The sequence below is a fragment of the Petaurus breviceps genome, unplaced genomic scaffold (assembly GCF_028583685.1).
Source record: "Petaurus breviceps papuanus isolate PSGF00001 unplaced genomic scaffold, PetGlider_PUasm1.0 90574, whole genome shotgun sequence".
NCBI lineage: Eukaryota > Metazoa > Chordata > Mammalia > Diprotodontia > Petauridae > Petaurus > Petaurus breviceps.
In genome coordinates, this window is record NW_027187277.1 from 3,857,710 (window position 1) to 3,885,509 (window position 27,800).

The 27,800-nt window shown below is 39.5% G+C and overlaps 1 protein-coding gene across 4 annotated transcripts in view; it reads left to right on the plus strand.

Moving 5' to 3' along the window:
- The first annotated feature begins 1,583 nt into the window (after positions 1-1,583).
- RPS6KA3 (ribosomal protein S6 kinase A3) overlaps positions 1,584-27,800 on the plus strand; it is a 116,830-nt gene continuing 90,613 nt past the window's right edge. The window contains exons 1-2 of one of the 4 annotated variants that reach the window (XM_069063430.1): positions 1,584-1,741; positions 18,496-18,552. In XM_069063430.1, coding sequence (XP_068919531.1) covers positions 18,511-18,552 — 42 coding nt within the window. In that variant the 5' untranslated portion in view covers positions 1,584-1,741; positions 18,496-18,510. Of the gene's footprint in view, positions 1,742-2,610; positions 3,040-18,495; positions 18,553-27,800 lie in introns of those variants that run through there. The other 3 variants (XM_069063434.1, XM_069063433.1, XM_069063432.1) reach the window with 3 other exon arrangements.

Sequence of the window (27,800 nt, forward strand, 5' to 3'; positions counted from 1 at the left end):
CAAATCTTCCTTACTTTGCCTGAGGTGTGTTTTCTATCCACTATACTATGCTGCCTTTCATACTAGATATTATGTCCAGTATTTTTCTGTCCCACCCTTCCCTTTATTTGCTTGTTTATTTATTTATTTATTGGTAGGTGCAAGGAGAACTGGTTAGTCTCTGGAAATGACCTTGTTCAGAATAAATAAGGAAAGCTGGGTTTAGCATAAGAAATTCAAGGATCATAGAGTCAGAAGAAACCTTAGAGAGTGCAGAGTTCACTCCCCCCTTCATTTTGCAGATAAGGAAACTGAGATTCAAAAAAGTTAAATGATTTGTACAGCATCACAAAGCTAATGTGTCTGAGGTAGGCTTTGATCCTAAGTCGGATTCCTGACTCCAAGTCCAGTACTTCTATTTACTCTCCACCTCTACACTGTCCCAACTGTCCAGATCAGTAGGGATGGAACAGAAGGAGGACAAGGGAGGAAGGTGGTACTGATATACACAAAAGTACTTGTACTAATATACCTATTAGATATTAAGGAAAGGTGCAGGTATAGGCAATTGACTCTCTAGCCTGACGCCCCCTAACACTCTTGCTTCGTTGTAAGGGGAAGGACAAGTTGAGTGGTTGGTTTGCAGTCTGGTCATTTACAGTCTGGTGACCAAAGGGCTGGCTTATCTTGCTTTTGCAGTTGCGATTACGTAGTTATAGCGTGAGCTGAGGGCTAACGAAGTTGGAGAAAGGTGGTAGAGAGAATGGAAAGAAGATAATAAACACCTAGTACCAGTTAAGGGTGAGGGAGAAAAAAAATTGGCCGTTCTTGAAGAACCCGGTGTACTAGTTTTCTTTACATCCTCGGGACTAACCAATCAGTTTTCCCTAGTAACACTGAAACTGGTGCCTCTCCTCTAATGAGGTGTTGATTTTAAAATCTCGCTAGTACCTGTTAGCAAACTGTAATAATTCTCGCCTACTTTAGAAAGGAATCTATAAGCTAGTCAGGTTCTCGGTGCCAGAAAACAGATTCTTTTGTGTTAGCTGAAAGGGAACTTCCCCCCCCCCCCCCAAAGTCAACAAAGAGTTAATCTACTATGTGAAATGGCTTCTGGCATAGTGCGTGGGTGGGGACCATAAGGAGTTTTGTCTGGGAAGGAACCGAGGTGATGCTATTGAAAACTATGGCACCAGAGAAATGAGTAGATGAAGTATGCAACTGTGACTTGTCCGCTGATATTTTTTTTCTTCCTTAAAGGGCAGTTAGTAAGTTCAACTACCTTTCATTGTATTGTTGCCTTTATACACTTCTGGAGGAGTGCTTTGAAAGTTCCTATAACCCGGGCTTAACTAGGCAATCATACGCTCATTTATATATGATATGACTTCCCAGTCCTTCCCAACCTTGGCATTTCTGATTTTTTTTTTTTTATTTTTAATGCTTTTGAGATAGAATTTCTAGTAGCATTCGATCTGTATATTGTGGTCCTTCCTCTTTATGGCAGAAGGGGGAGTCAGACCCTCTCTGTCCTCTCCAGCATCTCACTCACTCCCACTTACTCCGCCCCCAACCAGACCTACTTTCTAATGTCATCTTTTATTTTAAATCAGCGGAATGATAGGAACCCCGCTCTTCCTGCCTACAACATATTTTTAATAACTCCCTATCCTGACATCTTTGGAGAGTGGCAGGATCAATTCATCTCGTGCTTTCCGCCTTCGTGGAAGAATATCACTCTTCTGTAACGCCGGCCACAGTAGTAAGCCCTGGGCTGCACAATATTGGAGGAATGTGGGGTTGGGGAGGAGGCGATGGGGGAGATAGAGACGGAGACTGAAAGTTGAGTGCTTTTTGTGAATCACAAGGGTTCCTGCTGGTTATCTGGAACCCAAATTTTGGAAATTTCATTTTGGGAAGAGTAAATTTTTTAAGAGAAACGAGGCTCGAATCAGAACCTAGAAAAGCTAGTACCTCAAAGGACCCCCAAAACATTCTTGTCCGAGGCCTCTCTAGAAACGAAGGAATGGGGCAGATGCTGGGCTTTTGAACTGAATAGAGGATGGGATGCTCTTATTATTCTCCCATGCTGTGTACACATACGCACAGTAACAGTGAAAAACATAGCCAGAGGTTTTTCTTCTACTGTGGGTCAAGGTCACTTGCACAGGGCTGGTCAGCCTGTGCAGCGCCCTTCTGCTAGACACCGGCATCCGGGGAGACAGACGGACAAAAGTGCCAGTGACAAACTACCCTGGGATTTTTCTCCCACCCAAGAGGGGTGACCAAAATCCCCGGGATAATGTCATCCTCCCGTACGCTACACCCAGCTCTTACAGTAAGAGGGTTTCCCGGTCTCCCACACCTTCCGGTTTGGAAGCATTGGCCCCTTCCTCCTTTCCCTAACCATCCCACTCGCGCAACACCCACTTGGTTTCCTTAGTCTCACCCCGCCCTAGGGTTGGGAGAGGCCGAGAGGAGAAGGGGGGGGGGGGGGGGGGGAGATGGGTAGGGAAAGGAGGCGGTACCGGAGGGCGTGGCCTCAAAGGCCCCGCCCCTTCAGGGGGCTGCGCACGGCGGCCCGAGCCTCGCTCGGAGGGACAGGTATCGTTTAGGCGCCATGTTGTGAGCGGAAGTGGGGGAGCGAGCGGCGGCGGCGGCGCAGGGAGAGGGAGCGGGGCCGGGAGGAGGAGGAGCACAGGCGGCGGCGGCGGCGGCCGCATTAGAAGAAGGAGGAAAAGAAAAAGGCGAGATCCCCGCCGACGGCGGCCGCGGCCACCGTCTCGCCGCCCGCCTGTGCGGGCGCCTCGCCGGGAGAGTGCGGCGTTTGGGGGGGGGTGTCGGCCCCCGTGCCTCCCCCCTGGGGTCCCGCGGCCGCCGCGCGCCGGGGCTGTGGGGCTCAGGCGGAGGAGCAGGATTCCCCGAGAAGGAGGAGGCGGGAGAGGAGGAGGAGGAGGAGACGGTGCCGGCGGCCGCGGGTCCGAGGGGAAGATGCCGCTGGCGCAGCTGGCGGACCCGTGGCAGAAGATGGCTGTGGAGAACGCGAGCGACAGCGCCGAAGTGAGTGAGGGGCTGCCCGGGGGCGGGGGGCGGGGAAGTCCGGCCGCCTCCGGCCCCTTCCCTTTTCCTTCTCCTCCTGCCGGCGCCTCCGGCCCCTTTCCTTTGCTCCCTCCCCCGAGTGCCCACAAAGTCGCTCTTCCTTCCTCTCTCTTCCGAGATTCCGGGTTGGTTACTTGTGTGTGTGTGTGTGTGTGTGTGTGTGTGTGTGTGTGTGTGTGTGTGTGTGTGTGTGTGTGTGTGTGTGTGTGTGCCACTTCCTCACCTCATTTTGGGATGAGATAGGTATTTTTGTTTGGGGTGCCTGTGTAGGTTGGGGGCTTTGGGGGGGGGTTGTCTGTTTCCATCCTAGTGTTTAAAGGCAATGGGGTTGGGGGCCTGCACTTTAATCCACTTAGTGTTTGGATGGGAGAAGAGGGAGTCTGAGCTGGGTTTCGACCTAGAGTTGTGAAGTTTGACCCTGGCTGGATGCGCGGAGCTCCTCGGGACTCTCTGGGCTTATTGCCGGAGTTAGGTTTTTTTTTGGGGGGGGGTTGGGTTGGTGGCCGCGTGTGACTAGTAGGAAAGAGGGCTGCTTGCGGGGGGAGGCAGTTGCTCCCATGCCCCCTCGGCTTTGTGCCCCACGGAGCTTCCTCTGGCCAGGTGCCGGGGAAGCTTCTGTAAGGATTTTCGCCTCCTGCCGCAATGATGACTTCTGCTGCAAAGGAAAGTTGACTCTTAAGGTCTCTTCTACCCTTTTTTGGCTACCCCGCCCCCACTTCCACCACCCCTACTCCCTTTCATCAGTTTCTCAGATCTTTGCCCTGGAGTACCCTGGTCCTTTGAGCTTAACGTGTTTCCTGTAGCTTTGGGGTGGGGAGAGGACTGGGCAGTGGTGGAGATAAGAATATTTGTAGAGAAACTGCTTTTTTTGGTGGAGTACCTTCTGATTTCCCACCACTGGCATCCAGTGACAGTCATTCAGTTTCCCTATGCATGCACTTTTTGGTCCCTGTCCTTGTCCAGAGCATAGTACTTACGTTTTTCACCCGGTTGCTGTCGCTGTCCTGGGATCAACTCTGCAGTAGCAAGAATAATGCAAATGGGACGAGTTCTAAACTATCATCACTTCTGAGTGAAATGATTTCGAGTTCTGGATAGTGGTGCATCGTTGTTCATCCCCTCTTTGCTTCTGCTGCTTCTCTGGTCTTTTCGACACTCTGCTGACTTTGGGATATTATGACGTTGTGCATGTGTAGTAGTTACTGACTGACCCCATTTCTAGAAAGCATGACTGAAATGTGGGGATGGAGTGGGGTAGGGTATGGTGTAGTGATGTGCTTGGTATAGCAGCAGCTTTGGTCAATGCAGGTGTCCGAAGTAAGAGGGACGTATTTGGGTTGCAGTTTACGACAGGGTGACCGTGGTTGAATTTAATCCTGAATGGGACATTTGTATTCTCCCGGTTTGTGAAGGGGGGAAGGAGAGAGATGCTAACATAATTTCAGGGGTTTTTTCCACTGCTATAAAATGTTCTTTGTACATGCCTTTGTTCAAAAACAAATCTTGTAAGTTTTAATGATACCGATTTTGGGTAAATTTTATGACTTGAATCATACTTTTAAAAAATCTCATTTAAATGCTACTTTTGAAAAGAGAACATTGTGCCCTCAACCTAGAAAAGAGAAATCTTGAGTATTGGCTACAATATTAATCTTAAATAAAATATATGAAGTACCAGTGTCAATGTTTTAAAAATACACAATCACTTAAGGTATCAAATTTAAGATGATTTGTCCCTTAAGTATTATGAAAAATATAACTAATTCATTCCATGTATGATTTAGATATGACAATTTCGCTCATAAAATTTTCATTTAAAAATTCCAAACATGTGTCAATGTCAATTTCATCTTATTTCTGGTAAACTTGGTAGAGATTTGAAATTCTTTAGAAGTTCAGAAATCTTGCCTGTTACATGAAAAATCAGTTGAAATGTTAAACCAAATCAGTTGGTTTATTTTAGTTATTGCCATTTTTTTTTTCTCAAACCAGGCACATAAGGATCATGCCTTATTTCTTTAAAACAATTTTTTCTTGAAATTCTCACATAAACTTTAAATATGAGAAGTTGACTTTAAATGTTTTAATCTCATAAATTCTCAAAAGTTAAAAACTAGGTCAACTATCCATTATTTAGATTAGAGTGATATATAATGGAGAGTGATAAACCTTTAGGAAAGACCATCAGGTTTTGAATCCCACACCAACAACTTTAGACCCCTCTTGACCTCTTGAGTTTCCTCATTTTAAAAAATGTGTGCAATAACCTTGTAACCATAAACCACTATATAAATATCAGTTCTTATTATTAAAAGGTGATGGCTTTCTTTATGGTAAAAGCAAATGCTTAATTTCTCACTAGGTTTTTTTTGTTTGTTTTCATCTGGACATCCCATGATTTTCAGATATATTTATTCTGATACAGATTTGGACTCCAAGGTTGGGTGCAAAGATTTTCATCCAGCTTGAGTGCTTTTCTCCTTCTTGTACCCTATGCATACATATTAGAGAATAAAGGACCAAATGTGTTGTTGTTGTTGTTGTTGTTGTTTTAAGCAATTGGGGTTAAGTAACTTACTCAAGGTTACATGGCCAGTTATTTTGTGTGAGTGCTAAGTATCTGAGATGGGAACTGATCTCGGGTCTCCCAAAATACCAGAACTGTACTCCATGTTTAACAAATGTTGGTTGGAATGGGGAAAGCCATTTTCTACAGTGAAGGTACAAAAACAAAATGCAATCTTTTTTTCTTTTTAACCAGGAGAAAGGCTTTATTATTTAGTTCCTACCTGGAACACCCAGTGGTATTTGAACTGGAGACAAAGTGTGTTTATTGTTAAAGCTTTCACAAGTCAAACTTGGGAACATGAAGGAAGTGCTATTTAGCATTGATGAGTAGAAAATAAGAATAAATACATGCTGGGAAAATAATTTCCAAAATGGTTTATAGTAGTTACACATGTTCATTAGATTATTATATGAAATTAATTTAGGGGGCAGCTAGGTGGTGCAGTGAGTAAGAGCACTGGCCCCGGAGTCAGGAGGACCCGAGATAGGTTCAGGCCTCAGATACTTAACACCCACACAAAATAACTGGCCGTGTAACCTTGGGCAAGTTACTTAATCCCAATTGCTTTAAAAAAAAAAAAAAAGAAATTAATTTAGTATGTTTGGGGGATGCATCTTTTTGAGGATTCAAGAATAACCATGTTCTTCCATAAGTAAATCTGTAGACAGGAGAGCTCTCCAGTGTACTGGAACCCTTCCTCTAGGTCTTTTTACATTTCATAGGTGCCAGTACAGCACTCAGACTATCCATTTGTTATGCTTCATTTTCAATACATGACTGCCCTACCTATTTTTCCTTGATAGATACATTTCCTCCCCAATATCCCTTAGCTCCACTTCTTGCACTTGGCTCATCATTGGAAATATATTGAAGTCTCTTTGCAGCCACTCTTTACCTCTTCAGTAATATATCCTTTGCCATAAGGAAGCAAACAAACAAACAACAAACATTTATTTAGCACCTACTAGACCCTGGGATTTAGAGGCAAAAATGAAGTGAATGAATACTGTCCTCAAGGAACTTATGTCCTATTGGGTGAAACAATGTAAGCTCAGAAAATGAAATATAAAACATTCAAAAAGGTGGCACCTGAACTTAACTTGGAAAGGTAGGCTCGAACCATATTATGAAGGGCTTTACATAACAAAGGAATTTGTTTTTTATCCTAGAGGAAAAGAGGATTGGAGTTTCTTTAAGCAAATATACTTTAAGAATACCGGTTTGACAGTTGAGGGTACATTAGCAGGACCAGTTAAAAAAGATGGTTTCTATAGTCCAGGAGAGAAGAGATGAGGGCCTGAACTATAGTCGTGGCTTTCTTGAGTGTGGAGGAGATAAATGTGAAATATATTGTAGAGGTAGAAGGAAAAAAGAAAACAAGTATTAAATTGCTTACTGGCTGTCTGGCACTGTGCTAAGCACTGAGAATACAAATACAAGCAAAAAGAAAGATGATCCTTTCCCTCTAGGGAGCTTATCTTCTAATTGGGAACAAAAGGGAACCAAAGGGTGAAGGCCCAAGTTTGAAGTCCAAAAGTTTGCAGTTGGTCCAGGAGGGGAATGAAGGTTTACCTGGGCCACTGCACAAAATAGAGACCCCAATAGGAATTCACCAGTAGGAGAATGGAGCAAGCCTCCAAGAAAGACCCTGTGGTTTTTCTATGTTCCAAGGAAAATAGCTGAGGGAAGTACCTGGATGAGGCAGCAGGAGAGACAGGGTTTTAAAATCTAGATTTCAAGAACAGGACCTGGAAAGGAATTTAGCAAACCGTGATTGAATGTGAGGACTGAAGGAGAGAGAAAAATTGAGGAAAACTTCTTGTAAACCTAAGGAATTTGAAGGATGGTGGTGCCCTAAACAGAAACAGGGAAGTTTAGGAAAAATAATGGTTTGGGGAAGGTAATGATTTTTTTAGTTTGAGGGAATACATTATATAGAGAATATCTTACCCAGTATCTTCCTGTTCAATTCTGGGCGATGCGTTGACCATCTGCAGTGCTTGTCTCAGATATGTGTACTGATGTGCTAACTCAAAGAACTGATCTTCCAAGTGACCTTGTAAACAGTTTTCATCTGTTTAGTTTTTTCTGTATGAATTGTTGGTTGTGATAGTTTTGGATTACTTTTTGAGGGAAGCCTTGTGATGACTTGGGCTTAATGCAGTCAGCACAAAGTCATTTGCAAACAGGAAAATCTGGAGGACCTCACTATCTTTCCAACAATTTTTGGTCTCCATTATCTCTTTGCTTTTTGAAAAACCTAGCCATACTCCCCGCCCCCCCCCCCCATTTAATATGAAAGGATATAAATTCCTGAGTTTACCATGCATATTCACATAAGCTATGATGTGGAAAAAAATTAATTTTCACAAAAAGAATTGTATTAGATCCAGAACAACTTTTTTTTAGTATCTTGAAGTTGTTATATGTTAGAGTAGCCTAATTAGTGAAGTCTTTGATTCTGTTTTTTGTCAACCACTTCTGGGTATAGTTTTTGAAGAGGTAGTATGGTGTAAAATATAGAGAAATGGCTTTGAGGTCAGGAAGACATGGGTTTAAATCTTGCTTATGAGACACACTATTAGTGTGACACCCTGGACAAGTCTTTTAGCCTCTCTGTGAACCTAGGCAACTCTCTGAGACTCGAGTTGCAGAGAAGGCTCAACTTAATTGGTGGAGAAAATTCCTAACTGAGAACTTCCAATAATGAAATCCACAGGTCCAGTCTGTCTGTCTTTATTTGAAAGAAATAACCCACATATTAAGTTTAGTTTCCAGTTCACTTCTTGCTTTGGATTTAATTGAGAACAGGATCAAGAATACTGATTCACAGAAATGAGTTGTGATTCAAAAAAAAAATAGAATCTATAAGCAAGTATATGCTTTTCTAGCAGTACAACAAAAATTTTGTAACCTAGTTGATTGGAAATTAGTTTTGAGTTTCTGGTTATTGGGGAGATTAATGGCTTGCCTTTCATTGGTTGTCTGTGATTTATTTTCCAAACCTCATTTGGTTTTGGTCAGTAGGAATTATTCCTTCAGCTATCTCAAATTTTTCAGATACACAGATTAATGCCCTCTCCTTTTTCCTTCCCTCATTATCCTCTCTAAACACAAATTTTTTCAGAAGCACTACTACTTTGGGGATATTTTATTAGGGAAAAAAATACCAAATATTATCCATCAAAGTAAATACTACATTGACAAGTTTTGTGTCTTCCAGGTTGGAACCCTCATGTAGGTTATCCCCTTTATTTTACATATGAGAAAGCTAAACTCTGGTGAATTGAAGAGATTTGTGTAAAACTGCACAACAGATTGCAAATATGAAGTTTCATTTTCTGTAGAAAATGTGTTTGGGGTGGTCTGTTTATATATTTGGTTTTTATAACTGAGATAATTTTGTAAAATCAGTTTAAGATTAAAATTGTGATTTATAGATAGTCTCCCTACTTGTCTAAAATTAATTGCAAATTATTCATGCCTTTTTCTCTTTCCCTGTGCCTTACAGTACCTAGCCCTAACCCTCGATTCTCTCCCAGGCCATCACTGCTATGCTGTTTATACCCTTCTCTATATCCCTTCTTGACTCTTCCTCCTCTCAGATCCCTCAGCCTTGGTTTACTCTTACCATCTACTTTCCTTCCTATTCATGTGCTACTAAATGAAGCGCTTCTTTACTCAAGTAAGTGAAAATCATGAAACCATGTTGACTGAATCCACTACAGATTTGTGTCATATAATCTCAGTTGAGTTCTTACTGCAACAGGCCAGAGCCCAACTTATATCCTCCCTAATCTGGGGCCAGCGCTTTATGCACTGCGCCACCCAGCTGCCCCATGCCAATCCTTTTATACCTCCCTAATTTATTCACTATACCACTCATCACAACACCTTTTGGAAACCTTTCTCAATCCTCTGATGTCTCTCCTTCGCCCTTATCTTCTCAGTTGAGAACGTTGCCTCCCATTTCACTGAAAAATTTGAGGCCATTCACTAAGCTCCCTCTTCTTCCCTTCACATCTCATATCATTCAAATATCTTCTCCAACCTATCTCAAAAGAAGAGGTGACTTTTTTTGCCATAGCAAATCTTTCTACATGCACAAGAGATTCCATTTAATCTGGCCTTTCTAGCAGGTTGCCCTCTCTCTCATCACCATTCTCTCCTTTTCTGACTGCTTCCGTGCTATCTAAAAAAATCCTGTGTCTCCCTCATTCTCCAAGGTAAATCCTCACATGATCCCTCCATCCTTGGTAGCTGTTATCTTTTATCTCTCTCTCATTTCATGGTTGAATCCCTTGAGAAAACTACCTACTGTGCATGCCTCTGCTTTCTTTCCTCTCACTCTCTTCTTAGCTCTGCAGTCTAGATTCCAACCTTAGTCAACTGAAACTGTTGTCTCCAAAGTTTGCCAATGTTCTCTTAATTGTCGAATATAATGGCCTCAGTCCTCATCCTTCTTGACCTCTCTGCAGTCTGTGACACTGTCAGTCAACATCTTCTTTATGTTCTCTTCTCTGTAGGTTTTTGTGATATTGCTCTTTCCTGGTTCTCCTGCTTGTCTGATTGCTCCTCCTCAGCCACCCTTTCTGGATCTTCATCTAGGTTGCCCCCACTAACTAAATATTTATTCTCCAAGACTTTGTTCTGGTTTAATTTCTCTCAATATGCTGTTTCATTTGGTCATCTCAATAGCTTCCATGGATTCAGTTATCTCCATATATTTATATATATTTGAGTCTCTCAAATATATTTGTCCAGCCCTAACCTTTCCTCTTAACTCTAGTCTTGCACATCCAACTGACTTTTGGACATCTCAGACCTGTAGATATCCTGTAGATATCGTAAACTCAATATGCCCAAAACTGAACCCATCTTTTTTTCCCCAAAACCCTTCCTTGTTACTGTCAAGGGTACCACCATTTTCCCAGTTACCCAGGCATGAAACTTAGGTGTTATTTGTAGTTCCTTACACTTTTACCCCATCTCCCTCCAACCAATAAATTGCCAAGTTCTCTCCATTTGACCTTTATGACATCTCTCATATACATTCCCTTTCTCTCCTCCAACACCATCACCATGCTGGTGTATAACCTCATCACTTCATGCCTAGACTATCGCAATATAGCCCTGGTTGATCTCCTGCCTTATTTCTTCCCACTCTAGCCTATTCTCCATTCAAGTATCAAAGTGATCTTCCTAAATGCAGGTCTAACCTCTCCTCTACCTAACTTCCTCCCCCCCAACCCCCCACCATTCAGTGACTCCAGGATCAAATTTAAAGTCCTTATAACCTGGTCCCTTTCTACCTTTCCAGTCTTCCTTCACCTTACACCTTCTCCCACCACACACTGTGCAATCTAGGAACAATGGCTTCCTTGCTCTCTCCCTCTCCTGATTCTTCATTTTCACTGGCTGTCCCTCATGGCCACCTCCTGACTTCTTTGGGTTCTTCAAACCTTTGCTACACCCACTACAAGAAGCTTTTTCTAGTCCTCCTTAATCTTGGTGTCTTCCCTCTGAATATGCCCTTCAGTTTATCTTGTATGCATCTTATTTATACATTTTTTTTTGCCTGTTGTCTTCTTCATGAGACTGAACTCCTTGAGGACAGGGACTGTCTTTTTATCCCCATGGTTTAGCACACTGCCTTGGTGATATTTTAATCTTTAAAAAGATAAAGGAACCAAGTAGGGGAGAGTTTATTCTGGAACGGATTCTCAATAACAATTTTGGACTGGTCGATGGAATGGAAATGATGGAATCCCTAAGGGAAAGTGAATTATATCCCCTCACCCCCAGAGTTTGTGGTAGATAATTTGAAATGCACCCAAGATTTTGGGAAAGCAAATTTCAAAAGATTCAGAAGAAAGGAAGTATCCCATGAACTAAAATTATGCATAGGAAATGAACTCAGGGGGATGGGAGATGCTGAAAAATTAAGTTCTGAAGGCAAAGGAAAACAATTTCAAAAAGAGGGGAAAATTGGATTTGTCTCAAGAACTATGTGAATGAACAGCCAATTCATCAGCTTATTTAGATTTTTAAGAAGAAATATATAGAAGATGGAAGCAAGGTCATGTAACAGGGTGACTATGAGTCAGGTCCAGTAAAAATAATATAAGTAACACTAAAGAATGAGCTAAGACTGCTGACAGGAATCAGGAAACAGCAAAAAGGAGGAAAGGAAGGAGTCTTGAAGAAGAAAGAGAATCAGAAGATTTCAACTTTTGCCTGGGGTGGATGAGACCATAGTAATTGACAACAGAGAGAAGGCAGAAATGTTCAGTGCTTGTTTTGCTTGTTTTCCTGCCTAGAAGAATGACTTTTGTATTGGAAATAGAACGAAAATGAGTAAGGTGAAATTGATACCCAGGATAAATAAGGAAATTAAAACCTAGCTGCCCTTCATGTATTCAGGTCACCTAGCCCACATAAACTACATTCTTGGGTACTGAAGAAGTTGGTGGATGTCATTTCTGAGCCACTGTCAGTAATATTTAAAGATCATGGAAAATGAGAGGTATAACACAAAATTGGAAAAGGACAAATAGCCCAGTTTTCAAAAAAAAAAAAAAAAGGAAATAAACAAAATCTGTAAACTGTAGGCTAATGAGTGTAATTTCTATTCCTGAGAAATTTTTAGAACAAGTCCTTAAAAAGATGATTGGTGAGCATCTCAAAAAGGAAGTGATTGTAAGGAAACACCATGACAATTGAGAATAAGTCATGCTACTCCAATTAATTGATTAAAGAATATGAACAGGCTCTTTTCGAAAGAAATCCAAGCTGTTGATAGCTATGTGGAAAAATTGCTTCAAATCACTAATAAGTAGGGAAATAAATTACAGCAAACTGAGGTTGTATTTCATATCTATCAAAATGGCAAAGTTGAGGGGGAGGGAAATGACAAATGTTACAAGGGCAGTGGGAAAGCAGGCACATTAATAAACTATTCATGGAGCTGTGAATTGTTACCATCATTTTATTTTATTTTTTTAAAGCAGTCGGGGTTAAGTAACTTGCTCAAAGTTACACAGCCAGTTATTTTTGTGTGGGTGCCGAGTATCTGAGGCCGGAACCGATCCCAGGTCTCCTGACACTGGGGCCAGCACTCTTACTCACTGTGCCACCTGGCCACCCCAGTTACCATCATTTTAGAAAGCAGTTTGGAATTATTCCCAGAAAGTTACTAAACTTTCATATCCAAAACTTTCATACCCTAATTTTAACATACCCTTTGACCCAGCAATACTACACTTGTAAAAGATCTCGAAGACATAAGAAAAGGACCTAATGTACAAAAATTTATAGAGGCTCTTTTTGTAGTAACAAAGAAATTAAGGGGGCACACATCAGTTGAGGAATAGCTGAACATTTGAATCCATGGCATACCAGGATTGACTGAAGGAATTGGGGAAGTTTCTAGAAGCAAAGATGATAGTTGTTCAAAAGTATTTGAAGGGCTTTCATTATGAGGAAGGATTAGCCCTGTTCTGTTTGTCCCAGAAGACTGAACCAGGAGCTAAGAGAGGTTGCAAAGAGGCAAATTTAGTGTTGATGTCAGGAAAAGCTACCTAACAGAGCTATCCAAAAGTGGAATGAATTGTATTTAGACTAGGTGGTGGATTTCTCAGCCTTAGAGGTCTTTAAATGGATACTGGAAGACCATTTGTTGGGTATGTTAAGAGTGGGTAATCCCTTTAGGTATGTGTTTAAAAATCTGGCTGCTGAGATCCCTTCCAACTCAGATTTTGTGCTTCATTAATTACCATTCTTAGTTTCCTATCTATTAAGTAGCCCTCATCTCTCCGTCTTGTCCACAAATACAGTATGAGTTTTATAGGATCCTATGGAATATAAATTTAGAGCTGGAAGGGATTGTAGAAGCCATCTCATTCAACTCCCTCTATGGGCTGTTCCAACTCTAAATGAGTACTACTGACCTTTCCAAGTGTTAGCAAACCACCCCTTTAAATATGCTCTAGACATTTGCCAAGAAACAAAGTCGAGCTCACTGGCCTATAATTAAAATGTTCTACCCTCTTTCCCAGTTTAAAAAAAACAAAAACAAAACCTGCAACTTTGTGTGTCTTCAGATCAGTCGAAACTCTTTTTTTATCCATGATTCTTCTTCAAAGATTACTGACAATAGACAGCTCAGCAATCATGTCCATAGGTTCTTTAAAGACTCTTGGTGGCAATCTAGGTAATGATCTGTGAGATTTCATGGTCACTTCCTTTTGGAGTTTTGTAAAATTTCTTCTTTAGCAGTCTGTTTTTTATTAATCAGAATCAGATCTAGAAATTCCACTCATCATTTCCTCTCTTGTTTGAAGAAATACATTTTCATTGTTAAGGAAAGTCAAGAATTTATCAGCTGCTTTGCTTTTAGTGGAATGTTCTAATACGTGTCTGAGTAGTTCCTCTCACACCACTGTTATATGCTACTTCCATTCGGTTTATCTTCTTTTTCCTGAACTCATCGTTTATTTCCTCCTCTAGCCTAGAGTGTCTCAGTAGTTTTTTGCTTTGTTTTGTTAGTGTGGGCCTAGTATTTAATTTTTGTAGGGGGCTCCCAGTGCAGATCTCAAACTGAGATCAGTGACTTTGACCTTGCTGTTCCTAGAACAAGAAAACTCTCATCTCTTGAATACACATTTTCACTTGGCTGTCCCCTATGCCTGTAACTTTTGCCCTCATCTCCACTTCCCTAACTTCATTCAAGTCTCAGCTAAAAATCCCATCTCCTTCAAGAAGCCTTTTCCAGTCTTCCTTAATGTTAGTATCTGCACTCTGAGGTTATTTCCGATTTATTCTGAATATATCCTGTTTGTATATAATATTAATAACTAGCATTTATATAGTGTTTCAGTGTTTCCAAAAGTACTTTACAAATACCATGTCTCATTTTGGCTTCACAACAGTGCTGGTGGTAGCTGCTGTTACTGTCATCAGATTAGGAAACTAGGCAGACGGGTTAAGTGATGTGTCCAATACCACAAAGCTAGTAAATGTCTGAAGCAGGATTTTAATTCAGGTTTCTGACTCCAGATCCAGCATTCTATCCACCTAGTTCTCTCTAGTTTGCATTAGACTGTGAGCCCCTTGAGAGCAGGGATTGACTGTTTTTTGCCTTTCTTTGTGTCCCTAGCTATTAGGCATTTAATAAATGTTGACTTGTCTATTCTTCCTATGTTATACTTGCCACTCATTGTGATAAATGGCTTAAAAGATGTTTCTCTTTTGTCTTTGTGCTCCTACCATATTGTCTGGCATGTAGTAGGTTCTTAATGAATGATCCTTGATCAATATATGTAGGTAGCTTCTTAATGAATGATGCTTGATTGACATATGTGGATAGTTTTCTTCTCCCCTAAATTTTTATTTTAAAAGCCTATTGATCAGGTATGCATGTCTCTAGGCAAATATATTTTTTCATGTGTACTCCATCCCTGATCAAATATTTACCATTCCTGTATTTCAAACTATAATTTAAAAATCAATCACATTTTTTCAGATACCATTTTAATAATTTCCTATATTCCTTTTTCTTCTGAAACTAATACCTTTAGTCAGCCACAATAATAATAAACACACCATCTGTGCCCCCAAGTTACTGACTTAGCTCAGCTTTCAGTATTATGGGAACATAGATTTAGAATTAGAAGAGACCTTCGTTACCATCTAACCTCTCCCCACTCATTTTATAGATGAGGATACCAAGGTCCAGGGATGTTGTGGTTTACCAAGTTTATACAAGTCATTAAGTGGCAGAGATAGGATTTGAACCCAGTTTTTCTGATTCCAAATCCATTGTTCTTTCCACCACATCGTGCTGTTCCTAGGACTCAGGCTTAACTCCTGATGAATAGTGAGACATCTTAGAACTTAGATGGAAGTTCTCCAAAAGACAGTTTGTAAAAATGTGAATTTTTTTTATAACCTATTGACACTTTGTCATCATATAAAACTTTGAAAGTAAGTTTGCGTTTTAGAGAATTTCTTTTTACTATATTTTTACTATAGGTGGTTATTTTTATTGTACTTTTAAGAGAAGCAATGGTACCTGGAAGGGAAAGTACTTGGTTTGAAGTCACAGAACTCCTTGATCATACTAGGTTCACATCCTGGCTCTGGCACTTAAAAGTTGTGTGATTTTGGCCAGACAGAATAGTACGTTTGGAAGGGGATCCCAGGGGCCATCCATTCAATCCATACCTGACTAAGAATCACCTTTGCAGCACTTCCCACAACTGGTCAGTCCAGCATTTTTAGGAACGTTTTCAGAGAGGGAGAAACTCATTGCCTCCTGTTACAACTCATTCACTTTAGCATCTCAACTTTCCATCAAGTTTGACATTCCATTCCATCTCCCACCTTCATACATTTGTACAAGCTGTCACCCAAGGCCTGTAATAGACACTTCCCATCTCCTCTTCAGAAAAATCCTTACTACAAGCCTCAGGTCAGATACTATGTCATCCTTTCCCTGATTTGTCTCCCTGCCCTAAGTTGCTATTGCTATCTCCTTTTTTCAGTTATTTATCTCTTGTACATTTTATTATTCCCTTCTTCCCCTTTCCCAATATAAGCTTCAGAGGCACTGAGCTGCTTCATTTTATTTTTGCATCCCCGGTACCTAACTTCTCTTGTACATGGTAGGCACTTAATTAGTGCTTGTTTAATTAAATTATGTATTCTTGGAAATCCAAATTGAAATGCTTTTTCCCATAGGAGCATTTTTATAATTGGTTAGTTACTGAAATATTGTAATTCAGTTAAAGTGTTATGAGTTAAATCTGCTGGTGACCTCATCAACTGTCATGGATTTAATTAATATCTCTAGGCACCTGACTCCCAGATCTAATCTTTCTCCTCATCTCCAGCCTCACATCACTGATTGCCGATTGGATATTTCAAACTGGATGTCCCATAGACATGTCAGTATAGCCAAAGGAGAACTCACCTTTACTCCCCACTCCCTAACCCTAATCCACTCTTACTTTTGAACTTCTCTTTGTCTGTTTAAGGCATCATCGTTCTTTTGGTCATATAGGTTTACAGCCTCATAGTTATTCACTCTCCCTCATCCCACATATCCAGTCAGTCACCAGATCTTGCTGGTTCTGCTTCTTTAACATCTGCTACATTTGTCCCCTCTCTCTATTCATGGCCACCGCCCTCGTGAAGACACTAATCACATCTCTCCTGAATTATTTTAATAGCCTTCTAATTGGTCTCCCTGTCTGGAGCCTTTCTCCTCTTTAATTCATACTCTACCATCTGCCAAATTGATTTATTTTTTTTTTTTTGGAGGGGGGACGGCAGGGCAATTGGGGTTAAGTGACTTGCCCAAGGTCACACAACTAGTAAGTGTTAAGTGTCTGAGGCTGAATTTGAACTCAGGTCCTCCTGACTCCAGGGCCAGTGCAACCTAGCCACCCCAAATTGATTTTCTTGAAGCACATGCCTTTACCATGTTGCTTTCTGCATATCCTAGGCCTGATCAAGGATAAAATACAACTTCCTACTTGTAATTTAAAACCCTTCACAACTTGATTCCAACCTTTCTTTCTAGACTTGTACATTACTCCATCTTGAACTTTGAAAGTCTAGCCAGACTGGTCATTTTTGCTCTTCATCACTGTAATGGGAATGCAAATTTGGAAGATCTTCCCTGCCCCTAGGCTAAAGTGCACCAGAAGCCTGGGGAGGAAGGCTTGTTTTTCAGTAGATACTTTTTGATTGGCCAGTGGGTCAATAAGGTTGTTACATTCTCTGAGCCAGGAGAAGGCTATAGAAGCCCTGATGTGTAGCTTTGTTTTGGGACTCACTTTGAGAAGTGTTCTGTGGTTTGATCTGAATTCTGGGAAGCCGTTGTTGAGAGTCCCCTGGCTTTGAAAAACCCAGATGTGGAAACCCAGATGTTGACTGGGTATGGATGTAATGGTTGGACAGTTTGGAAATCTGTCTACTTGATCTGTTTCTGTCTTGATAATTCTGCCTGTATGCTTTGAAGTTCGGGGTGCTGACCTCTTTCCCCTGAACAAGGTAAATGATATATGTCTGACTGATTAAAGTAAACTTGTTAACCCACTTTGAGTTGCCTTCCTTTAACAAAGCAGATCCAAGAACCTGTGGTAGCAGCAAACCCTGAGGATGCCGGGGTGCTTGCTGCTACAGTCACACATGATAATAATAGCTAGCATTTATATGGTGTTTTATGACTTGCAAAAAAAATCTATTATTTCACACATTACACTCTCTCTCATCAGTACCTTTGCAGTGGCTACTCCTTATTCCTGAAAAGTATTCCCTCTTCACCTCTGTCCCTTAGAAGCCCTTGATTTCTTCAAGCTTCAAACTCAGGAGCCACCTTCTACATGAAGCTGTACCTGATTTACACCTCACCCCAGCTATTAGTGTCCTGTCCCCATTAACTTATATTTATTTTGTTTCATAAATGTTATATGTACTTTTATGTACGTATTATCTTCCCTGATAGAATATAAGCCTTTTGAAGGCAGAAACTTTTATTTTTGTCCTTGAATTCCGAGCGCCTAGCATAATTGATATTTAATAAATGTTCATTGTTTGGCTATTGTCACCATTTATAACATTGTTTCTATAGGAAAATGCATTCTGAGTTCCCTACAACTAACTTCAAAACAAACTTTTGTAACACAGCCAATGAGTTCACTGGAACTACCTCTATAATCCTGTGTCATTTGAGCTGTAGACAACTTGTAGGAAAGAAAAAGAATTTCCATATATGCCCACATATATTTTTAACTGAATTGAAAACTGTGTTAGTAACATTATACTTGGTCCCCTTTTCACAGAATGGGCAGCAAATTATGGATGAGCCTATGGGAGAAGAAGAAATTAATCCACAGACTGTAAGTAAAACCAACCTTACTAAAATGTAGTTTAGGTAATTAATACATCACCAGCTTTAGTTAGCTTTAATTTACAAGAAGGAAATTCCAGGATTCAAAATTTCAAGTAATATTAGTGGTATAATATTGTAGTGTTAATATTACATTATTGGTAGCAATAATAGTAAAAAGTAATTTATGCTTTCAGAAATTAGAGTTGTCAAATATATATATATATATATATATGTATATATATATATATATATATATATATATATATATATATATATTTTGGTGGTACATATTTGTGCAGCTAGTTGACTGTAGAGTCGAAACTCAAGTTTAGGAATCCTTTGTCTCCAGGTTTGGTGCTCACTACTCTTCTTTTTAAAATCCCATTTTGAATAAGTTTTTAAAAATGTTTTATAAAACTGTCTAGTTGATTTTGATATATGGGGAAAATGACTTGTTTTATGATATCCATTATTACCGAGTTAGTTAAAACTTGGGTGTTTAAAGAAAGTTCAAACTGATCATAGATTTAGTAAGGATAAATGTCTGACATACTGGGAAAATGTTTTTGTTTTTTCCCAAAAAATAAACATCAGTAAGCTGAGCCCAACTCGGGCACTCACAGAGTTGGTGACTTCTAGAAAATTGTTTTACCTCTCTGTGCCATGATTTCTTCATTCTGTACAATGGTATTAATAAGATGTTACAGGCATGTGAGGAATGTTCTCTGTAAACCTAAAGCACTCTTGTATGGTTAGTTAATAACAATGATAAAGGTTCAGGGGCGGCCATCTGGCTCAGCGAGTAAGAGCACCGGCTCCAGTGTCGGGATGACCTGGGGATCAAATCTGGGCTCAGATACTTAGCACCACACCCAGAAATAACTGGCCATGTAACCTTGAGCAAGTTACTTAACCCTGATTGCTTAATAAAAAAAAAAAGAATGATATAGGTTCTATATTGCCTCATTTACATATGTCAGAATCATAGAAGAAAGATGTAACAACAAAATTTTATTTGATCCTCTGATTATGATCACATGAGGCATAAAAACAAGACACATGTGCTTGTTGTTTAGTCATTTTCAGTCATGCCTGACTCTTCATAAACCTTTTTGGGGTTTTCTTGGCAAAGATACTGCAGTGGTTTGCCATTTCCTTCTCCAGCTTATTTTACAGATGAGGAAACTAAGGCAAACAGGTTTAAGTGTTGTACCCAGGGTCACATAGCTAGTAAGTGTCTGAAGCCAGATTTGAACTTAGGGCTTCCTGGCACTGTGTCTACTGTGCCACCTATCTGCCTCACACAGGCTTACCAGCGGTTTTTGCCAATATCATGGAAAATGGTCAACCCAGAGTCCAAAAAGAAGAGGGATTTCCTAAAGAAAGATGACACCACTTAGATGCTTCTGTTAGCAGGTGACATTGAGCTGATTGCATTAATCCCCAGAATATTTTAGAGCCTCCAAAATGGGATTCATAGTTAATCAAAAGCTTGGCCCAACTATCCAAAAGGAAAAAAGCTAAATTCCTTTTGTCCAAAATATGATATGCAATGTGGTAGACAACTTATATATCTCATCTGTTAGTATATATCTCATGAACAGACAATGTAATGGACAAAGATCTAGACCTAATATTAAGCTTAAGTATTCCTAGAAGAGTAAGCTGGAACGCTTCGAGAAATGTTGCATTGCTTTTAATGACTCCAGTGTTCCCCTTGAAATAAAGGTACTTCTTTTTAATAGTAATATTCTTCTTGGGGTTACTATATGGTGATAGTCATGGAATACCATATTCTCCAAAGCATTAAAGTTGAGGATTGCCTGAAGCATAGAGTCATGGTTTCTGGTGGGTATTTTAATCTATTATTTTGTCAAGGACTAATCAAGAGGAATGGTAAAGGATGTCATCAAAGAGATATATGACTGGATGGGGGCGCGGGGGTGAAGGTGGGCTGGTGGAAAGAAAAATAAATGCTGGGAAACCTACATATTCTGTTGGTAGCTGAACTACATCAAAAGATTTACACTATAGCTCCTACAACCCTAGGCCCAGGCCTACAGCCAATCCATTGGGGGAAAAAGGATGGAATCAAAGCTATGTTGAAGAATTAGCTTTAACAAGAAGGGTTATCTCTTTATTAGGGACAGAAATGAAGAAAGAGATGATAGAGGATGGTGGCAGAGGGGGATGTAAGATTAGGAATCTTTACTTTCATACTTTGTTCTACCGCCTAATTTCTTCTCTTCCCTTCAGTTGTTTTTTAGAAGGTAAGCTGCTAAATTCCTGGTTGTTCTTAGTATAAAAATGAATATTTCCTACTTTTTTTGTTGGTAGGCTTCTGCTTACACTTTTTTCTTGTTGGCATCTATCACCATAGTACCAGAACTATATTTGAGTAGATGAAGAAATTAATAAATCAGTACAGCCCAGAGAGCCCTTTAGAGTTGTATTCCATTTGTAAAAATAGAAAGAATGGAAATTTAGACACTTGTATAGAAGTTTTACAGATGTGAATGAGCCATGGTGTACCTTTTGCATTTTAGTGGAAAGTATGCTGGTTTGGAGATAGGGGGATTAGGTTCAAATCCTGGCTCTACTGCTTAATACCTCTCTGACCTTGAGAAAGTCATAGCTTCTCTGAGCCTCATATTCATCATCAGTAAAAAATGGTTCATATATCATTAAGCATAGTGAGTCTAAAATAGAATTATTTAAAATGCTAAAAATGATTGTTTACTCTTTCACTAACTGTGCTTCTGAATTGTTTTGTTTTGTTTTAGGAATTTTTCTTTGCTGTCATAGCTAAACCCTTCTAAATAATGTGAAGTAGCCTGTGTCCAGTACAGTGATGACTTTTTTTTTTTTTTTTTGAAATTTCAGTTATAAAATGAAGACCATCAGGAAGTATAAAGGAAATAATTTGGGGTGGGGAGTCAGGTTGTAAATTATTAAAGTATGTCACCTAGGCTAACTGCCTCCAAATTTTAACCTATTCCTTTATCACCACTAGTACCCTTTTCATCCTAATTACTCTCTTGTGATCCACTTGTCTTTCCTCTCCAACTCCCTATAAATACATTAGAGGAACAGGGGTCAGAACCTTGTTGGCACTTTGCCTGAAAGATTTCTAGCTTTGTGATCTAAATATAATGTGAAATAAGAAAAAATGATCATTTATGTTCATAACAAATCTGTAGGTTAACTAAAGATGTAAAGAAGAATTTGATGAATATGGGAATATTTCCTAAAAATGCTTAATACATTTAAATTATATGTAAATTCCAAGGGGCTGTTGATTAAAACATGTTAATTTCCTTCCAATGGATAGGTGATGGACTTAGTGCAGAATGAGACGTATATTTTTTGGTCATAGACAATGTGGGAATTTGTTTTGCTTGACTGTATATTTGTTACAAGATTTTATTTTTCTTTTTATTTCAGGGGTAGGGATAAAGGTGGGGGGGGAGAAAAATTCTTTTTAAAAATAACTTTAATTAAAAAATAAATTTATAGGTGATATTCCTGTGTGTGTGTCTGTGTGTGTGTGTGTGTGTTGCATATAGTCTGCTCTTGAACTAATTCAGTAATTAAAATACAGTGGCCAAAATAAATTTTGTGATGAGCTCAACCTGCAGAAAGTTTTCTATAGCACTGCAAGTGGATTTAAACATGTGTATTTTGCCCATTGTTTTGCAAGTGACTTACTAAAGCAATGAATTTTGTCCAAATATAGCTAAAAGATGGCTTTGTGACCATATATTTCTGTATTGTGAAGAATATTCTTTAATTGACAAAAGTGACTGCCTCTTAGGCTCATATTTTTCTTGATGCCTTTGCAAAAAGAAAAGAACTTCATTTACAATCATGATCTTTAAATGTATCTCCATGCCTCCTGTTTCCTGTTTGCCTCTAGCTCTATACCATGCTGTTAGAATTTATATTCACCATTTCTTGTTTTAGTGAATAATTATTTTTTTGTCCTGTTGGCAACAAGGTGGCACAGTGGATAGTGTGTCAGGCCTGGAGTCAGAAAGAGTTCAAATCCAGCCTCAGATACTTACCAGTGACTTGGGCAAGTCACTTAATCCCATTTGCCTGTTGTTATAAGATCATAGATTTCAAGTTAGATGAAACCCTAACGGTCATCTAGCCTAACCCTCTCATTATTCAGGTCCTGTTTATATCCAGCTCTCCTCCTCCTCCTCTTCAAAGGAAGGTAAATTTTGATAGCCAAAAGCTGTCCTGTTAATTTGGGGTTTACTAGCTAGATCTTCCTTCCTTTCTGCCTGCCTGCCTTGTCTTTCCCTTCAACCCATTTCATTCTGGAGCTCAAGAATTGGACCATAGTAGGTCTCTACCCAACCACTACTTACTGGCTATTTTTTGGGCCCTCCTGCCTCAAAGTGAATGTAAGTAGTGACTGTTTCTCTTTTGGCCAGCAACCCTGAGGGTTTTCACCTTCCAGTTTGATTTTTTTCCTTTTTTTTTTTTTTTTTAATTAAAAGGGTCATCCCTTGACCCACTTCTTAAAGAGTACTGTTCACTGAATGGGCAATGCCTCACTCAAAGTGAGAACCTGAAAAGACTTTAACCAAAAAGAACCAAGATCTCCCATTGCATCCTGGGTCATCTCCAGTCGTCCCGATGAATATCTGGCCACTGAACCCAGATGGCTCGGAAGGAGAAAGTGAGGCTGATGATCTTGCACACAGCCCTTCCTCACTCAAATTAGAGTCATGATATCTCCCTGATGTCATGGTCCTATTCAAGAATGAAGGACAAACACAATAATACTGTTCATCTCAGTGTAGTTATTTTATGGAGTCCCTTTCATTAGTTGTAGGCAGTTTTTCAAGATGTCATCAGAGATCTCATATGCCATTAAATGTTAAAGTTTAGTTTACAGGTCTTCCAAATAAAACTGTCAAGTTGATTATGCCATCTTGTGGTTTAATGGGAAAAGTTCTAGGATAGGAATCAGGAGACTTTGTTTCCAGTCCCAGCATGTAAACTTGCTGTGTGACATTGGGTAAATCATTTTGCCTCTTTAGGCCTCAGTTGCCTCATTCATAAATTGAGGGTTTTATTTTGTTGTTGTTGTTTATTGTTGAGTTGTTTTCAATTATGTCTGTCTCTTTGTGACCTCATTTGTAGCTTTCTTGGCAAAGATAATGGAATGGTTTGCTATTTCCTTCTCCAGCTCATTTTTCAGATGAGGAAACTGAGGCAAACAAAGATTAAGTGACTTGCCTAAGGTCACACAGCTAGTAAGTCTTGGGCCAGAGTTGAACTCAGGAAGATGTCTTCCTAAGTCCAGGCCTAGCACTCTGTCCACACTGTCTACTGTGCCTAGGGTTTTATAGATGAATCAAAAATTCCTTCCAGTTCTAGTGTTTGCCTTACTGTTCCATGACTGTAGCAGAAATGAGAAATTTTGATAATCCCAACCTTCTCTGTGTCTTCAGATAGGTGGTAAGCTTGATGACATGTTGGCAATCACATTCTGTTCCTAATTTTTTAAAAAAATAAGCTTGCTTTTAATTAAGATTTCTCATTTGTTAGTAACTGAACTTGTGGCATTATTCTTCTCTTTATGCAAAGAAGAACTTTATAGAATAGTATTTGTCTCAGAGTTCAAATGACTTTTATTGAGATAGGTGAATCTGTAAAAAGATTTAATATCTTTTGGATTCCTTTTTCCATTCTTGAACATTACTGAACAGATTATGAATTCTGGAATATGGCTTAATTGTACTGGTGCTAGAAAGTAAATTGGAAAAGGCAACAAAATTCATTTAACCTTTTTAGAACAGACTGGACTCATTATTCAGATATCATCTTGCATTTATTGTAGGGCATTATGTTTTTCAAAGTACTGCTTTGATAAGGTTGGTGAATATTTTGTAGAGATTTAGATCATTCCTTACAAGGCAGTATAGTTGGCGTGGCTAGGTGGCACAGTGAATAGAGCACCAGCCCTGGAGTCAGGAGGACCTGGGTTCAAATGTGACCTCAGACACTTAACACACACACAAGCCTAGCTGTGTGACCTTGGGCAAGTCACTTAACCTCAATTGCCCTCCAAAAAGCAAAAACGAAACAAGGCAGTATAGGCCACTAGACTTACGATCTAGATTCAGATCCCATCTCAGACATTTACTAGGTGCATAATGATAGCCAAACAGCCCTAAACTCTTTACAACTCAAATTCAAAAACAGCAGGATAGGAATAATGATACTGTGCTACCTGATTGACCAGATTAAAACATTACATAAATGAGTTGGTGGTGTATTTTCTTAACCCGATGTTCAGTAAATACCTTATCATGGTTCAGGACCTACATTGTAGTTCAAGGGTCATAGGAGATGAAATTTATGTGGTTGTTCTCTGGATCTTGGCAACAATACAGGCAAATGAGGTTATATGATGTTAATTAACTGAGGGGGTGGGGTAAAAAGTGTGGGAGAGAGAATAAGAAACATTTCCTAAAGAAGTCTCCTCCAAAATAAAATACACATAATTGGTTACTTAAACTGATCATCCTATAACAAAATGTCAAAAGTAGTTTAAATTCACTGCTGTAGGCATTTGAATACTTTTATAATGCTAACACAAATAAATATGTGCACCAAATGTTGTCTTCTTTATCTTTAGCTCCAAAAAAAGTATGCAGTTTGAATGACAGTGGTCAAATAACTGTCACACAACTGCTAAGTGACTGAGACTAGATTTGAAATCAGGTATTAGTGACTTTAGGCCCAGTGCCCTATCCACTGCACCATCTAGCTGTAAATGAATTTTGGTGCAGTAAAATTTCAGGCAGAAAACACATAACATAATGCTCTTAGTAGTTATATGACTACTGACGACTCCTGGAAGAAAGAGAACCAGCCCTGAGCAAACACTGGTATCTCCCTTTTTATTTGTTCTCTTTTCCAAAACACAATATAGTATCCTCATCTTGATACTCTGAAAGGCCAGTGCACCCCCCCCCCCACCCCACCCTTGTTTCTCTTCTTTCTAGTAAAAATTCTCATTTCCTTATGGTAGTTATATTATAAAAATCAAGGGTGGTGGCTAGGTGGGGCAGTGAATAGAGCACCTGCCCTGGAGTAAGGATGACGACCTCAGTTCAAATCCAGCCTCAGACACTTGACACACTTACTAGCCGTGTGACTTTGGGCAAGTCACTTAACCCCAATTGCCCCCCAAAAAAGCAAAAAAAAAAAAGATCAAGGGAAGTAGGAAATCTCCCCCCAAAATAACCTCCCAGCACTGCTGAGTTTGCACTGATGAAGGAAGAAAGAGGCAGAAGAGATATTCTGTTTCATTTCTCTTTCCCTTTTGTTTATCGGGGGGCGGGGTGTTAGCTCCCCAACAGAAGGAAGACAGAATGGATATCAGAGAAAAGTTGGTTACCACAGCCTGTCGGGTGCTGCCCTTGTCTGTCTGTCCCTTTTCGTTTGAATTCTCCTTCATCATACATTTTCTTAACAAGTACGTATTCTCCAAAGTCCATTCTCTGCCCAAGCCTATCTTCTCATCCTCCCTATTCCAATTAGAAAAAGCATTGATTTATACATAAATTATGTGCTTGCAGTTTCTTTTTCTTTTGGCCAGCCAGTTGGGGTTAAGTGACTTGTCCAGGGTAACACAGCTAGTGTCACGTGTCTGAGGTCATATTCGAACTCAGGTCCTTCAGACTCCATGGCCAGTGCTCTATCCATTGCCCCACCTAATTTACCCTGCTTATATAGTTTCAAAGTCCTTAAATCAGTGGATTTTGTCTTTTAGTGGGTAAACTTGCCTCTTAAAAAAAGTTTAGACTAGTAATTTATGTTTAGTAAACCTTTTTCTTTTGAAATATTAAGCTGTGAATTCTATTTATTCTCTAGATGCTAAATCTAGCTGTGAAGCTACAGAGACATGTACTCTGATATTAACATTAACAAGTGGACTAATACTTTGTGATTTGTCTAGATCAGTCTCATTAATTATTTCCTTTTCTTAGCCCTCAGACAAAGGCAGACCAGTAGATCCTCTATTCACCTGGCTTTATCTTCTGAGTAATACTTGGATCAGACAAATTTCCAACCAGGCCAAACCTAAAAGCACAGGAGCCCAGGGAGAAATGCAAATGCCACAATTGAATAAACAGGAGTGGAATTCTTTGACTATTGTGGGTTAAGGAAATCTTCTGGATTCATAACCTATGTCTAATCTCATACTTAAACAATACTTAATACCGTAAACATATGGCAAGATTTTGCCTTTCAAGACAAGTGGTTTTTGAGCATCAGATCAAGACTAAAATTGTCTCTGCTGCTAGTTTTTACACTCTAGTTGTTTTGTGGTTCCTTAGGAGGACTGTAGTAAATGGGTAGTCTTAAATGCAATACAGAGGATAACGTACTGGACTTAGAGTGACATCATACCTCAGATATTATCAGTTTGATCTAGACAAATTACTCAATCCCCTCTGGCTTCTATTTCTTATTTTATAAAATGTGGATAATAGTAACTGTGGTACCTACCTCATATGACTGTTATGAAGAGCAAATAATATAATGTAGGTAATATACTTTGCAAGTTTTAAAGCATTATGTAAATGCCATTTATTAAAATTATTAATCTCGCAGGCAGTGATAAACAATCTATAGTTTAGATTGAAACAGAACTGAGATGAATCACTATTCTGCTGTTACTCTTTAAAGCAGATTATTGCACAAGTGGATGAGTTTGGTTGCTTTTTTTTGTAACTGAATAAAGGTATTTAGATGTAAGTTCACATTCTATAGGCTCACTGAAAGCCTTTAGAATAATTCCAGTAGCAGCCAGGATAATGAGGATATATGTACTACATCCTGTTACCTCATAGTTTTAATTTTTTTGTTTTAGATCTCTAATTTTTAAAAGCTTTTTATTTCACATAGTGAATGTGCCCTATTTGATGAAATTATATAAGTTGGAGCCTTTCTGGTATAGAGATAATAATTTCAGCAGTTGATATCATACATGCATTATAAAGCAATTTCCCTCTGTACTGTTGTTCCTGCTATACCTTAAGATGTATTACGGTAAATTGCTTACAACAAATAATCCTATAAATAAGTACCTTCTTTGGTACTTATCTATCAAACAGTCACTTCTGTCAACAATTTCTGATATTAAGCAGAAGGGAAAGTAGAGTTAGCTTAGCTCCTCCAGTTTTTAGGAACTGATAAATTACAGAAAGCAAGCTATAGTGTTGT